Genomic DNA, 15899 nt, shown 5'->3' with positions numbered 1-15899 from the left:
TTTCATGTATCAAGATATTCAACATACTGTTCAAATATGAAACATGAATACTTTGACAGATTTCATATTTTGATTTTAGCATAAAAAGTCTTAATTATTTAATCTGTGTTATATAACTATCATTTGAAAAAGCAAAATGTCTTTTTACGACATTTAAAAGTAATAAAATGGTAGTGCATAAGAAATATCGGATTACTTATAACAATTTCATAGACTTTTTGAGCTAAATATTTCATGTGCATAATTTGAAGCAACAATTGGGTAATTTTTAAAGTTTTTATAAACATGTGAAATATTATTTTGGTTAAACATTTATATTTAATACGCTTATATTTTAGACGACAAATTTAATTTTATAAGGCGTGTATAACATTAATTGCTTCTAGCTTTCATTATATTCGATTTAAATACAGATTTTAGAAAAAAAAAACTTTTTTTTTATTTAACATTTTGAGAACCATTAAAGACGAATGATAATAATTAACAAATTATAACAATAATTTTATACTAAAACTAAAAAAAAGCACTTAAAATTGTCTTCTGCACACTCTTTTCTACCTTTTCGATTTCCCTTATTTAACTGAATGGTGTTAATTTAGACCTACATATTTGGTCACTGGTGTCCCAAAACTACTATTATTTCTTTGTAAAACTCACCTATTGCACTCTTAAGTTCGTTTGCACCATTTAACTATAACGATAACCGATCCATTTGCAGTTGTCAAATCGCCGATTTGACCAATGGGCGGCAAGTATACGACTGGTTATGGTTTGGTTATCCTTATAGTTAAATAGCAAAACTCACTTTAGCTTTACAGTTAAAACATTTTTAAAATAATGTACAGAAGTCATAAGATTCAATAAAAAAAAACGGTTAGCCCCACAAAAGCCTTAAAATTAAACATAAAAAATAAATCAATATCACATATTATTTTTTATTATGAATTAACAATTAAACTGACTATGTTATCGACGGAATTATTATTTAAGGTTACGTCAATTCTTTCAGATAATGACGTAATAATCTATAGATGTTGGTTTATTTAATAACTAGCTGTGTCCTGTGGTTCTACCCGCAACCTGAGGGAACAACTTCCCGCACCCAGATAAAGTAGCCTATAGCCTTCCTCTATGAAAGGGGTATCTCTAACTATGGAATATTTTTTTAATCGGTCTAGTAGTTCTTGAGATTGGAGTGTTCAAACAAAATTATAAATTTCATAACCATAAGTGGGACTTTTACCAACATAATATCTAAAAATGTATTTTTTTTTAATTTTTGCAACAACACTAAAATTTTACTAATATTCCTTACTTATATTTTTTTTTTTACCTTTTTGACTGTTCACAATTTATATTCAGTCTCTTATATTATAAGTCCAAAGAAAGAATAATTCATAATTTAAAAAGCTGGTGATAATAATTATAATATCTTTTTTTTTTTAAATGGTGCGTAATTTTATTATGAAGAACGATGAAAATGACACTAAATAATTGCAAAATATTTTGAAAAATTGCGAATAAGATAAAACATCAAATATTTATTATAATAATCATATTTTTTGTGTATTCATTTAACAATCAGTCCCGTAAGGCCAACGAATTAAATTATAGTGCTTATAAATGTACATAAGAATTAGTTTACATTGAGACGAATATAAAACTTTTTATTAATTTTCGCAGGATCTGCAATAACAAACTAAAAAAAGGTTTTATCCTGTGTTGTTACTGGGCACACCTTTTGCCTCAATAAAATATTTTATCACAACGTGCCTCCTATTTGAAAAATGACTGAGCACCACAAAAAAAATCAATTCAAGAATATTTGTATATTAATTTAATCAAAGTGCACCTTTCTTACGTCTCAAACTAAACCAGAATCACAAAATAAAACACCAACATTGAAATTAAAACTTACAAACAAAAATCGACTTTATCACCTTACATTAACGCTGGAATTCGAATAGGAACCTCCTCATCACATACCTTTCGACTTCTATTCTTACGACTCTCGGTCATCCGTCCATGGCCGTCACAAGGCATATATTTGCCAAAGCCATGGCGGAATTTTGACGAACTAGCGGATTTGGGTCTTTTATGAGTTGTAGCAACCGGGTTCTTGCTGTCCGGGTGATGTTCGGGTCTAGTTCGGTCTCGTCCGGGTTTTTCTCGCGGATGCGGTATAGTTCGGAGTAGAGGAGGCCTGTGAATGAAAGAGTGAGCGATTGAGTGAATGATAAGGTTTTGAACTTTTGGAAGTCATATGAAAATACAGCGCAAAATGTTTAGACTTAATTCTTGTATTTCGGTAACTATTAAAGTTAGTATTATACATATTTTTTAATTTTATTGAAACTGTCAGAAGAAAAACTGACAAGTTGTGATGCCAACTCACCATTTAGGTATAAATTTCCTTTTTTTGTGCATATTTTAGCAATGTGATAGGACCTACATATAATCCAATATCTATGTAGTAGTTTTTCTGACATCATGACAACGTTGCTTTTCAATAATTTGACTAAGTATATATAATTTTTTATTGTTGTATTATTAACAGTTCTTATTAAACTTTAAAGACCACTTACCAAGCAACAACGGAGGATGTGGTTTAATCTCCTCTCTAGCACAATGCAGATAGTTAACCGCAGTTTGCAAGCACTTGACCACGCTGCCCGGGAGTTCGTCCGCTAACTGTCTCAGTAACGCGGAGAGAAACTCGTCCAAATACAGACGACCTTCGTCCAAAAGGTGAGTTTGGACGAAATCGTTGGATTTCTTCACGTTGAATGTTTTGAAGACTTGTTTTAGAGTGAATTTGCTGGCCTGTAAAGAGTGAATGATTGGTTTAATTTCTAACTTGCAAATTTTTTATTACTAACTAGCTGACCCGGCGAACTTCGTACCGCCTAATTATTGGAGGCATATTTAGTAAGTCACAACACACGACACAATACTTTTTTAATTTTTTTCCTTATTTGCTCACCGTTTAGACCTACCCTGGACTACGACAAACATTTTAAAACCAAAATCAGCTCAATCGGCCCAGCCGTTCTCGAGTCATCAGACTAACGAACAACAATTCATTTTTATTTAGGTATATAGATTTTCACCCCCAAACGATAATTTTCGATAATTGAGAGTGGCTAATCATGACTTTTGTATGTTGTACTTTATTTATATTTTGGTAAAAAAAAATATATGAAAGTATTTTTACCATAAAATCTGTAAAAAGAATTTATTTATTCATTAAAAACTTATTTTACATGCAAATAAATATTTTGAGATTTGAGTTTGAGTTTTTAGAAGTATTAATAGGGTATTTTAGTCTAGATGAGAAAAAAATTAAAAGTGTATTACAATGATTGTTTAGAGGAAAAGCAATCGGGAAATGTTAGTTTCACTTCGTAAGGTACATAAATATATTTTTTATTGCAGTTTAAAGTTTTAAGGTTTTTTTATCTGTCTTTGAACACTACGAAATGTCGCCGCCATGCTAATGACGTCATTACGTTAGTAAACAAAAGTGTTATAGATTTTATAACCTCTAAATATTATCCATATTTCCCAAAGTATTGATTCTTGAAGTAGTTAACCTATCATTAAAGAGTATATTTCATTAGATAGGTAATGTTAATACAGTTACTTACATCAAAGTGATCTTCACAAAAGTATAAACGAGATTTATCTGATAACAGTCCGGGATCTCGTCTCGCAACTTTTAACCAAGTGTTTCTCATATTTATATCCACTGGTACTTGAATCCATATTTGTCTGGTGTTTTTACACTAGTGTTCTCACATTCAGAAACAACACACCAACGATACGGAGCATAATTACTCATTATTAAAATTTTCAATACATATCAAAATATGTATTACTGACAGCTGTAGTTTGTTTACTAACGTAATGACGTCATGACCAAAAAACAATCATGGCGTCCGTTGTGTGCCGCGTTTTCGCGAAATACGCGCGAAATTTGAAATTATGATAAAACAATTAATTTATATTCGTACATAACGTGAGAAAAAATTTTTTTTTTAATTTTTTAGAGATATATTAAGACTAAAGAATTTATTTAAGATATATTTCAAAAATGCATGTAATACCCTATTAAAGTTAGAGGTATTACCAAAAATTATGGAAAAATCTCAACTTACTCTGACAACATTAGGGTTATTATCGCACAGATGCAACAAGAAGCAAGGCAGAGAACTGACGCCTTGTTCCACTAACGCATCAGACTTCACCCTCCCCGCTACAATTCCGAACAGTCGGATAGAATGCTCTCTCAGTTGAGCACACTCGGTGTTCATGAACGGACGTATTTTTTGGGATATGGAGAGCAGTTCTCTCTCGTATTCTTTGTCGATTTTGTCTAGTTCTGTTAGAAGACGGCTGAGACCTTGTATTGCGGCGAGGGGTACGTTGTCTGTCGGTGCTCTGTAAAATTAAATATGTTTTTGTTTGGTAGGTCTCCTAATAAAGTGGATTTAAAACTTCTTGAAGATTTTCATGCAATACAATGCGAAGGGTCCCGATTTTGCTGAAATATTATAGCCGGTACAGGTTATGGTTGATAATTTGATACCAGCAAAATCGTAGCATGCTTCACGACTTTAATGAGGTACAAATCATACGTTATGTTATTTATTTAAAAATCCCATCGAGGTTACTAAAGTGGAATTGCAAAAAAAATTGAATCGGAAAGTTCTTTCTAGACCCACCAGAATTACAACAAAGTATATATTATAACCCTGTGAAGTTTTTGTCAAATGCAAGAAATATGGGCCACAATATTAAATGTGTCTTAGAAATAATGAAATATAAAAATTATTTTGTAACTTACTGAGTCTTCTGCGCATCAACGCCCTGACTTAGCGCCGCCAAAGCCGCGGGCAGCGCTTGGTTCCGATGTTCCGGCTTCAGTTGCGCAATGTTCGCGGCGCCGCGCAGGCACGTCGCGCGGACTCGGTCGTGCTCGTCCTTCCAGCCCGTGTTCAGTGTCGCTAGCACTGTGTCTATTAGTACCGGGTTGTCGTTACATCTGGGGGAAGATTTTGCTTATTTAAAGGAGAAATATAAACAATGTTTTTAATCAAGATGTTCGGCCTCCAGTTGCGCAATGTTAACGACACCGCAGAGACAGAACGATCGAACTCGGTTGTACATGTCTATCCTGTAGTATCGGCGCTGGGTCCAGCAGGGTGTGAGTGCGACACTCACACACACACTCACCTGTAGTTGAGCAGGTCGGCGAGCAGCGCTAGCGCGGCACAGCGCTGCGGCGGCAGCGGGCACGAGCGGGACAGTGCCCCGGCTAGTATCGGCGCTGGGTCCAGCAGGGTGTGAGTGCGACACTCACACACACACTCACCTGTAGTTGAGCAGGTCGGCGAGCAGCGCTAGCGCGGCACAGCTGCGGCGGCAGCGGGCACGAGCGGGACAGTGCCCCGGCTAGTATCGGCGCTGGGTGCAGCAGGGTGTGACTGCGACACTCGCACACACTCACCTGTAGTTGAGCAGGTCGGCGAGCAGCGCTAGCGCGGCACAGCGCTGCGGCGGCAGCGGGCACGAGCGGGACAGTGCCCCGGCTAGTATCGGCGCTGGGTGCAGCAGGGTGTGACTGCGACACTCGCACACACACTCACCTGTAGTTGAGCAGGTCGGCGAGCAGCGCTAGCGCGGCACAGCGCTGCGGCGGCAGCGGGCACGAGCGGGACAGTGCCCCGGCTAGTATCGGCGCTGGGTGCAGCAGGGTGTGACTGCGACACTCGCACACACACTCACCTGTAGTTGAGCAGGTCGGCGAGCAGCGCTAGCGCCGCACAGCGCTGCGGCGGCAGCGGGCAGCGCGCGTACGCCGCCACGCGCGACACCAGCCGCGACAAGTGCTGCGGGCACGAGCGGGACAGGGCCCCGGCTAGTATCGGCGCTAGGTCCAGTAATGTGGTGGACGAGTCGCTGTGCTCTATACTTAGGCATAGAGAGCAAGCTTCGCGGACCTACGTGATAAAGAAAACCGTATTATTTAACAAATAGGGAACCCCGTCTGAACGGCAAAGCAGGAGAGTTCGCGAAGTGGGAGATGCCACGGGCTTAGCGTGTCGAGAAACGACTCCCGGCCACCGCAAGCGGGGATCTGTGTGCGATGAACTACGGTTGGCTCATCGTCCGTTTAAAGACGACAGACCCGTGTCGACGGCGTGCGTACTACGCGCTCGTCAAAGAGGGTCAGCAACCCCAGTAGGGCTGACTCTTTTTTAAGAGGTGAGGCCTTCGGGATGAACCTTTTACCGAAGCTGAGGGATGATACTTCGATAGTTACCGCATCCCTGGTACATGAAGGACCCCAAAATGTACCAAAGTGAGTTTTAGTCAGTTAAAGTCTGAGCGGGTCATCCGAAAAATAGTATACTTCAAATTGTGGACTTCTTCAAATAGTGGATAAAACGGAAAGCAAAGAACAAATACACAAGGACAAGGAAGTCGTCAAACTATAATATGTCTATAATATGTTACTCTCTGTTACAGTTACACAGTTAACTCTCATGTTACAACAATTTTGTCAAGTATGTATGGATTATCAACACTATGGAATATAATCCCAGAAACCTTAAAAACTACCTGTAGCTAAAACTACAACAAAAAAATGGACGAAAAAGCAGTTATTAAATCAAAAAGAAAATTACACACCTCACTAATTTCACTAGGTATAACAATTAGTAACACTACCAACATACCTTATGACAATCAGCCTGCTCCAAGAACGCGTTAAAAGTTTGCACCGTGATTTTCGCCGGGGATAACTTAATCGCGTCTCTATTCGGTACAAAACCAAATCGTTCTTGATTCTTGTTCGTAGGCGGTGAGTAGGCAGGCGACTCCGCGTCGATATAGCAAGCGAGGGTCGTATATAACACGGAGAATAGGTCGGAGAACTTGGCTATGCAGGTCGGCTTCATCGTTTCTTCTTGGAGCATCTCTCCGAAGGCACTTATTAGCTGAAAGAGATGAGAATGATAGGAATCTATACTAATGTTATAAAGCTGAAGAGTTTGTTTGTTTGTTTGTTTGTTTGAACGCGCTAATCTCAGGAACTACTGGTCCGATTTGAAAAATTCTTTCAGTGTTAGATAGCCCATTTATCGAGGAAGGCTATAGGCTACTTTTTATCCGGGTTCGTGCAGAGGTTTCCACGGGATGCGGGTGAAACCGCTGGCAGAAGCTAGTACCAGATAAGCTGAAGTGTAAGCAATTTTGTACGATGGCAAGAGAGCTGACAGCACAGCTAAAACTTTTGATTTTGGATTCTGTTTAAAACCTTTAAACATATTTCTTCCAACGTTAACTCTATTTCTTACATTTCAAGGTTGATTTACCTACATTACTTGAACCATATTTACAGGGCTTGAAAGATCTTTATTATCAGAGCAAGACAGCTAATACCAGTGCTTAAATATAACTCATATTAACTCTATTTAAAACCTTTAAAAAACATTTTTCCATTCACGCCAAAACTCATTGGCAAAACCAATTTGGACTCTATTTCTACAGTTCTAAGGTTCATTTTCCTACATAACTTACAGTTAAGGGCTGGAGAGCGGCAATATGATGCTCAGTAATGTGGTAAGGGTCTTCATATAGCTCGACTGACGTCATCAGTCGCAAGAAGTTGTCTGTTATGGCTGCGGATAAGCCTTCGTCGCGGGCTAAGCTGCGCCAACAAGCCAATACGCTCCTAAAATAAAGAACATTTTATGAGCTCACCCATTAACTAAAAAACACACAAAATGTAATTACAGAAAAGTAACATAGTGCCATTACAATTCGAAACAACAAAAGTAAATTCTCATTATTTGCCTCTTCAGAAAGAAGTCCAGATCTTCAAAAAATGTTAAAATCTGGAGAAGGCACGCAAACTATGTACCAGGCAGATTTTCATATAAACTCTTCCAAAATTAAATAACGATAAAAACTACTCACTGTTTCAAAGGCAACTTCTGCGCCAACAGCACAGCTATAACAGCGTTCGAATGATGACGAGTCAATGACGTCATCGGCCTCATCAGCCTCTGTCTCGCCTCCACTCCCACATCACCCATCGTAGCCAACATAACCTCCATTATCCGCTCAATGCTCTGGTACAAATCCTGACCCTTACTTGCAAAGTACGCATCAAGAATAGAACTGATCCCCACACTCCTGAACTCCTGGTCATCATACCCTTCCAACAGACTCTCTATAAACTGCATGTTATGATGATGGGGTATCTTCGGAGATATAGCCTCACAAAGCGCCGTACAATAATCACTGATCATGTTTAAGTCATTCGTAAGGATATTGTTCTGAAGATCTCCCAAATTCGTCATGCATTCATCATCAGGTCCTATCGTATGCCCTTCGTATAAGTCCTGGATTTGAATGATCACTTTAATGCAGTCTATAGTTGTCAGTCTTACAGGGAAGTTGGTGTCGGCTATCCCGGGTATTATAAGCCCTAATAAGTATCCCATTTGTCCAAACTTGCTAGGGGTCTCATAATTCAGTTTCACGTTTTTGATATAGGTATCGAATATGACTTGGAGAATCATGATCGATGCTGTTCGGATCTCGTCGTTTTCATGTCGTATCCATTCGATTAGGAGTCCGATTAAATCATCGATTGTGCTTAAACATGTGGATTGGATGACCAGTTCCTTAATCAATTGGTGCAGAAGTGTAAGGCTATCGTTTAGAGTTTTGGCCAAATTATCATTCTTGTCGCCGTTTCCTTCGATCTCATATTTTCGTTTGAACGAAGATAATTCGCCAAAGATACTGTTGAATAGCACCCTCAAAATCGTATTTCTTTCTTCTGGTAATATTCCCTTTTGTAGTTTTGTGAGGGCTTTCGAAGCTTTGACAATGATCGGGTACAGTTCAACGTTACGTTTGTTCAAGTTGGAGTTGTAAATTTGTTCCAGGACTGCGTTAAGCAATTGCCAGCGATTCCTCAGTACCACGTTATGGTGAGCAGCTGGGTGTAAAGCCTTGCTTATTTCATACAGAGTGGTCACACTGGCTTTGCAAAGGTCGAAAGGAGGGTTAGACTTGAGGATCTCAAATAGTATAGAAGTTACATTATCCCCTAACCTCGCCAAAACGTGGACATCTAAACAATCGACCGCCACTTTCCCATAACACGTGATAACTGCATACCGAACTACACCCAACTCAGCCTCAGTTTTGGACTGTCTCGAAGATAGGAAATTAAGTATTTTGCTCCCTCTTTTAGACTCGTTTTCTTTATAAATCGCGTCCAACTCATTCAGAATAAATTCTCCGTGTTGCCTCGAAGCGATTCCTACAGCTTTGCTGACATAATCGCTGCTTTCCATTGGAATGGATTTCAAAGCTAGCAGTATTATTTTGAGGATCTTTTCAACGACTGCCGCATTCGACATGTGACAGGACAACACTGCTAAATACTGCAAGGATACCCCTTTGATCATGGGGGACTGTTTTTTAGAAAGAATCTGCTGTGAGATCAATGTAGCGATAAATTCCACCCACTTGTTGCTATTTACTTGTTCCACAGCAGACACTAACAAGTCAAGCAACATACTATGCCACTGCTCTTTGGATTCGCTTGTATCAACAAACTTCAACAGCCTCTGAATCTCAATGGTCCAAGAATTTTTCAGGTTCTTATGGACATCTCCTGAATATTCTTCTAAGAAGACCAAAATACTCTTGTTTCTCTCCACCTGATCAGGTTCTACGACATGTGTTAAGCACCGAACGAAGACTAGATCAGGAGAGCATTTCATTTCGATTTCTTTTTCTGATTGGTCATCTGCGATGACGTCAGAATTATTCTGCAGGAGCGAAGTAAGGCAATGGCAGACAGTTGCCATTGATGCTGTGAACTCTTCGCCCGTTAAGGCTATTAACAGCAAGTTACGTAACTGGGACCTGACACTGGTAACAGTATTGCACATGAGGATTAAAGAACTCTTGCACGTATCATGTAAATCCAAGACATCATTTTTGGATACATTTGCCGGTGCTTCGTAGCCACAATGTTTTATTATGAACTCCACCATTGTAAAGTCTTCAGGAGTCGTTATACAGTTTCGGTAGACAAGTCCTACTATAGCTTTGACTAATAACTTCTTCATTTTGACTCCTTGCTCCATTGCCGTCATGACTTTGAGTAACACTATGAACTTAGCCGCATAATTTTCGACAAAGACTTGAGAAGACGTGGTCAGATGTGTAAGAATGATCACAGCCTTCATTCTATCTTTCTCTTGGTTATTCTTACACTGATGGAGTAAACTCTCTATAGTCTGTTCAGGGAATTGGCCAGCCATATGGTCGAAACACCTAAGCACCTCAAAATGGTTCTTCACCGTATGAGGTTGATCATAATCAGGTTCTAGAACCACTAGATTAAATAGCACATGGTTTATAGAATTAATTGTGCTGTCATTCAAACTCAATTTTGGATTCAATGGCGATGGAGATAGTAAGTACGATATACATTGACTTATGTAGTAGAAATTAATTGCTGGTTTTCGATACAAAGACAGCAATGAAAGCACGAATTTATTCACGGTCTCATTGAACTGCCTTTCTGATATTAGTCTTGTAATTGGTCCTAGAGCTTCAAGAACTGATTCGGAAACTTTAGGTTCGTAGGAAGCAAGCCATTGGTTGTATAGTACGTCGAATATTATAGTGAATTCTGTCACGAAATTGTCTTTGATTGATGTAATGTTGTCGTTTTCTACGTTGTCGCCGATTTGTTCTGAGACGGCGACTGCAAAGTGGCCGAAAGCTGGAAAGAAAATATAAATTACATTTTTATATTAAAAATGTTAAGTTTTTATATCGATTATAACATTTAGAATGTAATAACGAATTGAGTGTTGAGGATCATCTCAAACCGATTGAGTTTGTGACATTTTCAAATAAAAACAGAAAAAAATTGCTCTGAAAATTTGCACTTGAAGAAGAAGATAGGTTACATTATATCAGGAATCAGGATGAAGTTTCTTTGGGACGAGAGTAAAACCGCGGGGAAAACATAGTTTAAATATAATAAAACATAAATTACAATACGCATGAGCACACATTTGTAATTAAAACCAGATATGGACAAACAACAACCTTGCAGTTTATGGCTGATAAAATATTGTACTTATTCAGATAATAAAATAGCATCTGTTATGTGTGTGTTATGTGTAATTTGTTTAATTTTTTATGTTATAATCAACCTTTATTTTTAAGTATTAAGGATAATTTTCCCTTTTAACTTATTTAGTTTCCAACGGTTGGGGCACATATTTTTGGGAAGGCAGCGAGTTCGCAATTATTCTATATTTCAACTTGGATACTTAATCAAAATAATTTATCATCTTCCATCATTGAGAAGATTTATTACTTTGTTTCTCTGCTTGTTTGTAAGGGTACAAACATACAAACAAACCCTCCAGAACTGCTGACCCGATTAAAAAAGAAATCACTGTTGGGAAGCTACAATATCCCTGTGTCACTCCTATAGGCATTTTCTCCTAGCACGAGCAGAAACCGCAGAAAACAAACAACTACTACAAAAAAAAAAACATCTCACCATAAGCAAACGCCTGCTTCAATCCATCAGCTTTAACCAAGGACAGTAAAGGCAGCATTTTGCTAAGAATCTCCTTGATATGAGGCACAACGCCATGGGTGTTGACTGCAGCTAATGTGCCAAGAGTATGGGCTATGGTATAGTGGGGTACTGACGCTGGAGATAGCTGGTTGATTAGGGAGCGCAGGACCTGGAAAAGAACGAGAAACTATTGTCATGATCTGATGGAAAAGAGCAATTTTATGCATGGAGCGACTGCCCCCTTATTTGATCGTAAGAAGAGAATCTCAACCAACTTTTAGTTCTCACAAAACTTTGCGGATTTCGTTCGGAATCTATTTTTTCATATCAGCGAGTGGCCAAAGGTTCGCAGGCTGAGACTTTAGATTTAAAAGTTTGCCGAGAATTATTAGTTCTGGGCTGGTATACCAAAGCAACGTAAACAAACTTCTTGGTAAGTATTTAGATCCCTTCATTTAACGCATTCAAACATATTTTCAAAGGATGTCTTATAGTTTAAGGTAAGGTTTTGAAATGAAAATGATTTGTGACCTCCTCAAAACGTCAAAAAAAGTCGATTATGTATTTAGATAACTACATCTTATTCCGACTATTCATAATAAAAAATAACCATTCAATTTTTCATTTATTTTCCTAGCCAGCTACATAACACATACAGTCTACTGTAGATTGTAGGTACCTACACCATTCAACAGCCGAGTGCAGGAAATGGCGGCACTTACCGCCAATTTAGACGGCTGCTCTTAAACCGGACAGATTACTGTTGCAACTAGCCTAGAGACGGGGTTAGCATTGACACCACTTACTCTGTACTAGGTGAGACGAAATTATATTAGCTAACGGCGGATTTCAATAACGAATCCATCCGTTTTTGCCGATTAGACATTGAAAGACATTAGCTTCATTTAAATTATGTCAGAATGGATCAGTTATTGTTATTCGCAAATCAAACTTGAATTTATTTGCTAGTAGATAAAAATTGTGTCCTTTCTTAGGCTCTAGACCATTCTTGAATTTAACGAGCTGTTTGTGTAACCGGGTAAAAATTGGCTATGTTCTTTACAAGACTCTAGACTAGTCATATATTTGCCACATTTAAAACGCTTCAATAGTTTTGGCATGAAAGCACGACAGAGATACTTTTCCATTTATAATATGTGTTATTAAGTAAGGATCTACATAATATTGTGCATCTGCTCACTTCTGGGTGACTCAGTAGTTACTATATTTTGCATGGCAACTAGTTATATAACACATCTATCGCAACTAAGGTAAATTTACGACAGAGTAAGTAGAGTAAGCGTGTTAGCTGGCTGCTTTCCATCCAATTTCGAAAATACTGGTAAACGGATATTACTTAAATAATAACATAACATACCAAATCCAAATGCTCATGTCCTACAGCAACCAACACCGCAGAACTGCCCATTTGTACCACTGGCTCGTAGGTAACATTCTCCATCATGGCTCGCAACATGGCCGTCACCAGGTTGCCAGCTGTAGCAGGCTCCAACCTCTTTACTTGGTTCACACATGTCTGTTCTAGGACCCTGGAAGGAAATAGGGTTCTTTGAGTGTAGAGTATAGAGGTATGAAACTGATGTTTGATGTGGATGGAAACTACTCTAAACATTATCCGTCTACCTAGTTAGCCTTTTCCCGACTACATTGGGCTCGGCTTCCAGTCTCACTGGATGCAGCTGAGTACTAGTATTTTACGAGAAGCAACTGGCTATCTGAACTCCCCAACCAAGTTACCAAGACTTTAAGGTAAGACTGGTTGTCAGACTTACTGGCTTCTCACTACTGTTAACAACTGCCAAAGATGTCTTTGGACATATATTATATATATTTTGACAGTCGGGACCTACAGTTTATCATGCCATTCGAAACACGGAAACTACACAGAATACTTGGATACAAGTAGACCATAGCAGATCAATGGATATGCAACATTGATAAGAATTAAATATTTTTTTAAACTGGTCCAGTAATCCTTAGATTAGCATGTTCAATCTAAATTAAAACTCAAACTCTTCTGATATATAATATAAAAATACATAATGATAATGAATTGAGCTTATGATACAAATTACTAAGTCTGCTATTAATATTTCACAGATAATTAAGGATAAACACCTCATAAAATATTAGTCATTTTTGATAACAATATTTTTGTTTTCAATAACAATATTCGGCTAGTGGTTTCCTGCAGTTTCTAAGAGATATATTTCACACATCAAACTATATGAATTTCTACTGAGTTACGCTATAACAATAACGAACCAGTTTCAGTTGTCACGTATCAAGTATATATGGTAGTTTAATATTTTGGTTATCATTATAATTAAACAAGTCTTAATGTTGGTTAAATCGGTTAAGCTGATAAATTAAGATTTTTTCAAAAAAATACATATACTCTGATATGATTGTGCAATAGGATACTGAATATTTTTTATTTCTTGGACAGAACAGAGGACACAGAAAGTGATTTAATATAATACAAAATAAATATTCGAAGTGTATACTCCGTAATATTTAATTTATTCTTGCTCTTGAATAAATTATGAACTTGTAAGTCCAGGAAGATCATTTGTAATAATATTAATATTAACCTGATTTTTAAATAGGTATGAGATGATATTAGCACAATTTTGCATATTTTTTCAACAAAAGACAGGTATTTTAATTAATTGGTTTTCCATAGTAATAATGATTGCTCAATGATTTTGTCTTATTCTAAGTTCCAAGTTTTTAAAACATGGCAATCTATTGTAAGTGTTATGTAAGAGGTCAAAATTACATATCTCTGTATGGATCATTACCATAGGACAAAAAACTATTCAGTCATTTTACTTCTTCAAATAGTTGCTTCATGCTTAATGATAACAATTAACATCCAACAAGGAGTTTCGTTACAAAATTAGTCATGCATAAGTGTTATAGATATGGGGGTAATCATATATCTACCATACTTAGGTATGAAAGTGTAAGTAAGATACCTACAAAGAACAAAGGTGACTAACGAAGGTAGGTAGGAATTATTATAAGTGTATTGATCCATAGTAATTATTTATGAAATAAACACATAAATCATCCACATTATCAGCTTAAGACATATTTATAACAATAAACAATAAATTACTCACTTGACAATATTACCAAGCTGCGTAGTGTTTACTTTCACAGTATTCTTGTAGAATTCGCAAAATATTTCAATCACCTCGTTTGGGTACGCATTGGCTATTTTAGTCAATGATTTTATTACAACATTGTTTACTGAGTTCTCGTTATCACCGACAGAGTTAATTAACACTGTCACTGTATCTATAACAGAAAAAATATGTTATTTTTTTGTTATACGCTAGAAGCCGTATAAGTAAACAATGGGAATTGTTCTAAATACCTTTCAGAGATTCGGATTTTGACGAAGACATCTTATCTCAATCACATATCCTTGACCTTCTAAATGGATAATTAGAAATTCTGTCTTTTTCCCCGTTTTTATTCAACGACAATTTGCAGAAATAATAACGAAAACATGACACAGCTGTGCGACCAATGCGTCATAATGACATTTCAAGTCCAGTGTTGTAAGACCACTTTATTCAATACTACCAAGAGTATTGATTTTTGAGCTTATGAAATTCGATAAATTAATTACACTTTATATTAAAATGAATTTAAATGCTATTAAAAGATAAGATTTTTTAAGACTATGTACATTTCAAATTACAATCAAACAGTGGATACAGAAACAGAATAGGAATACTTAAAATTAAATTATTAACTATGTAATTTGTTGAAAATAATACAATAACAAATTACGACGTAAATAATAAAAAATAAAGCATTCGTAAAATAATCTACAAAAATTAATCATTAATACCAACAATTAAAACCTACTAAGAAAGTTAATTGTCTATGCTTTAATTGAAAAATGTAAAGGCCCGTCTACACAAGGTAAGAAATAAATAGGACAAGCTGATGAGCATATAAATTTCAAAATATTTATTTTGTTTTATAGTTTGAATTCTGTACTCATATTAAATATTGTCTTGGTCTCTGATATCTTAACATTTCACTCTATAAAATGGAAAAGCTACTCGATAAATAAATAAAAATATCAAAGGTATTTGCGATGATCAATGATGGATATAATTTACACTACGCAACTCAGTTTTATTATGGAATCTCTTTTATAATCAGTTTTGGTTTTATTTTAATTAATAATAATATTTAAACCGGGTTCTGCAAATAA

General features: G+C 36.8%; 1 protein-coding gene across 1 annotated transcript; it reads right to left on the bottom strand.

Annotated features, from left to right (window-relative positions):
* Positions 1 to 915: 915 nt before the first annotated feature.
* Positions 916 to 15225, bottom strand: LOC110373998 (maestro heat-like repeat-containing protein family member 1). The gene is made up of 12 exons (XM_064035103.1): positions 15045 to 15225; positions 14788 to 14965; positions 13017 to 13188; positions 11618 to 11807; positions 7984 to 10822; positions 7585 to 7738; positions 6741 to 7001; positions 5788 to 6002; positions 4847 to 5044; positions 4158 to 4440; positions 2586 to 2823; positions 916 to 2203 (listed from the first exon to the last, which is right to left on the bottom strand). The coding sequence occupies exons 1-12, from the start codon at positions 15073 to 15075 to the stop codon at positions 2016 to 2018; spliced, it is 4947 nt and encodes a 1648-aa protein (XP_063891173.1). The 5' UTR covers positions 15076 to 15225; the 3' UTR covers positions 916 to 2015.
* Positions 15226 to 15899: the final 674 nt, after the last annotated feature.

The sequence above is a fragment of the Helicoverpa armigera genome, chromosome 6, assembly GCF_030705265.1.
Source record: "Helicoverpa armigera isolate CAAS_96S chromosome 6, ASM3070526v1, whole genome shotgun sequence".
In the NCBI taxonomy this organism is placed as follows: domain Eukaryota; kingdom Metazoa; phylum Arthropoda; class Insecta; order Lepidoptera; family Noctuidae; genus Helicoverpa; species Helicoverpa armigera.
Note: the sequence above shows the minus strand (reverse complement) of the source record. Positions and strands in the feature narration are given on the sequence as shown.

Excerpts from the sequence above, each read along its gene's own strand:
- LOC110373998 (XM_064035103.1), bottom strand. The coding sequence starts at position 15,075 with ATGTCTTCGTCAAAATCCGAATCTCTGAAAG. Across the intron at positions 14,966-15,044 it reads AAAATCCGAATCTCTGAAAG|ATACAGTGACAGTGTTAATT; the intron begins GTATTTAGAACA and ends TTTCTGTTATAG. Across the intron at positions 13,189-14,787 it reads CAGCTTGGTAATATTGTCAA|GGTCCTAGAACAGACATGTG; the intron begins GTGAGTAATTTA and ends ATTTCCTTCCAG.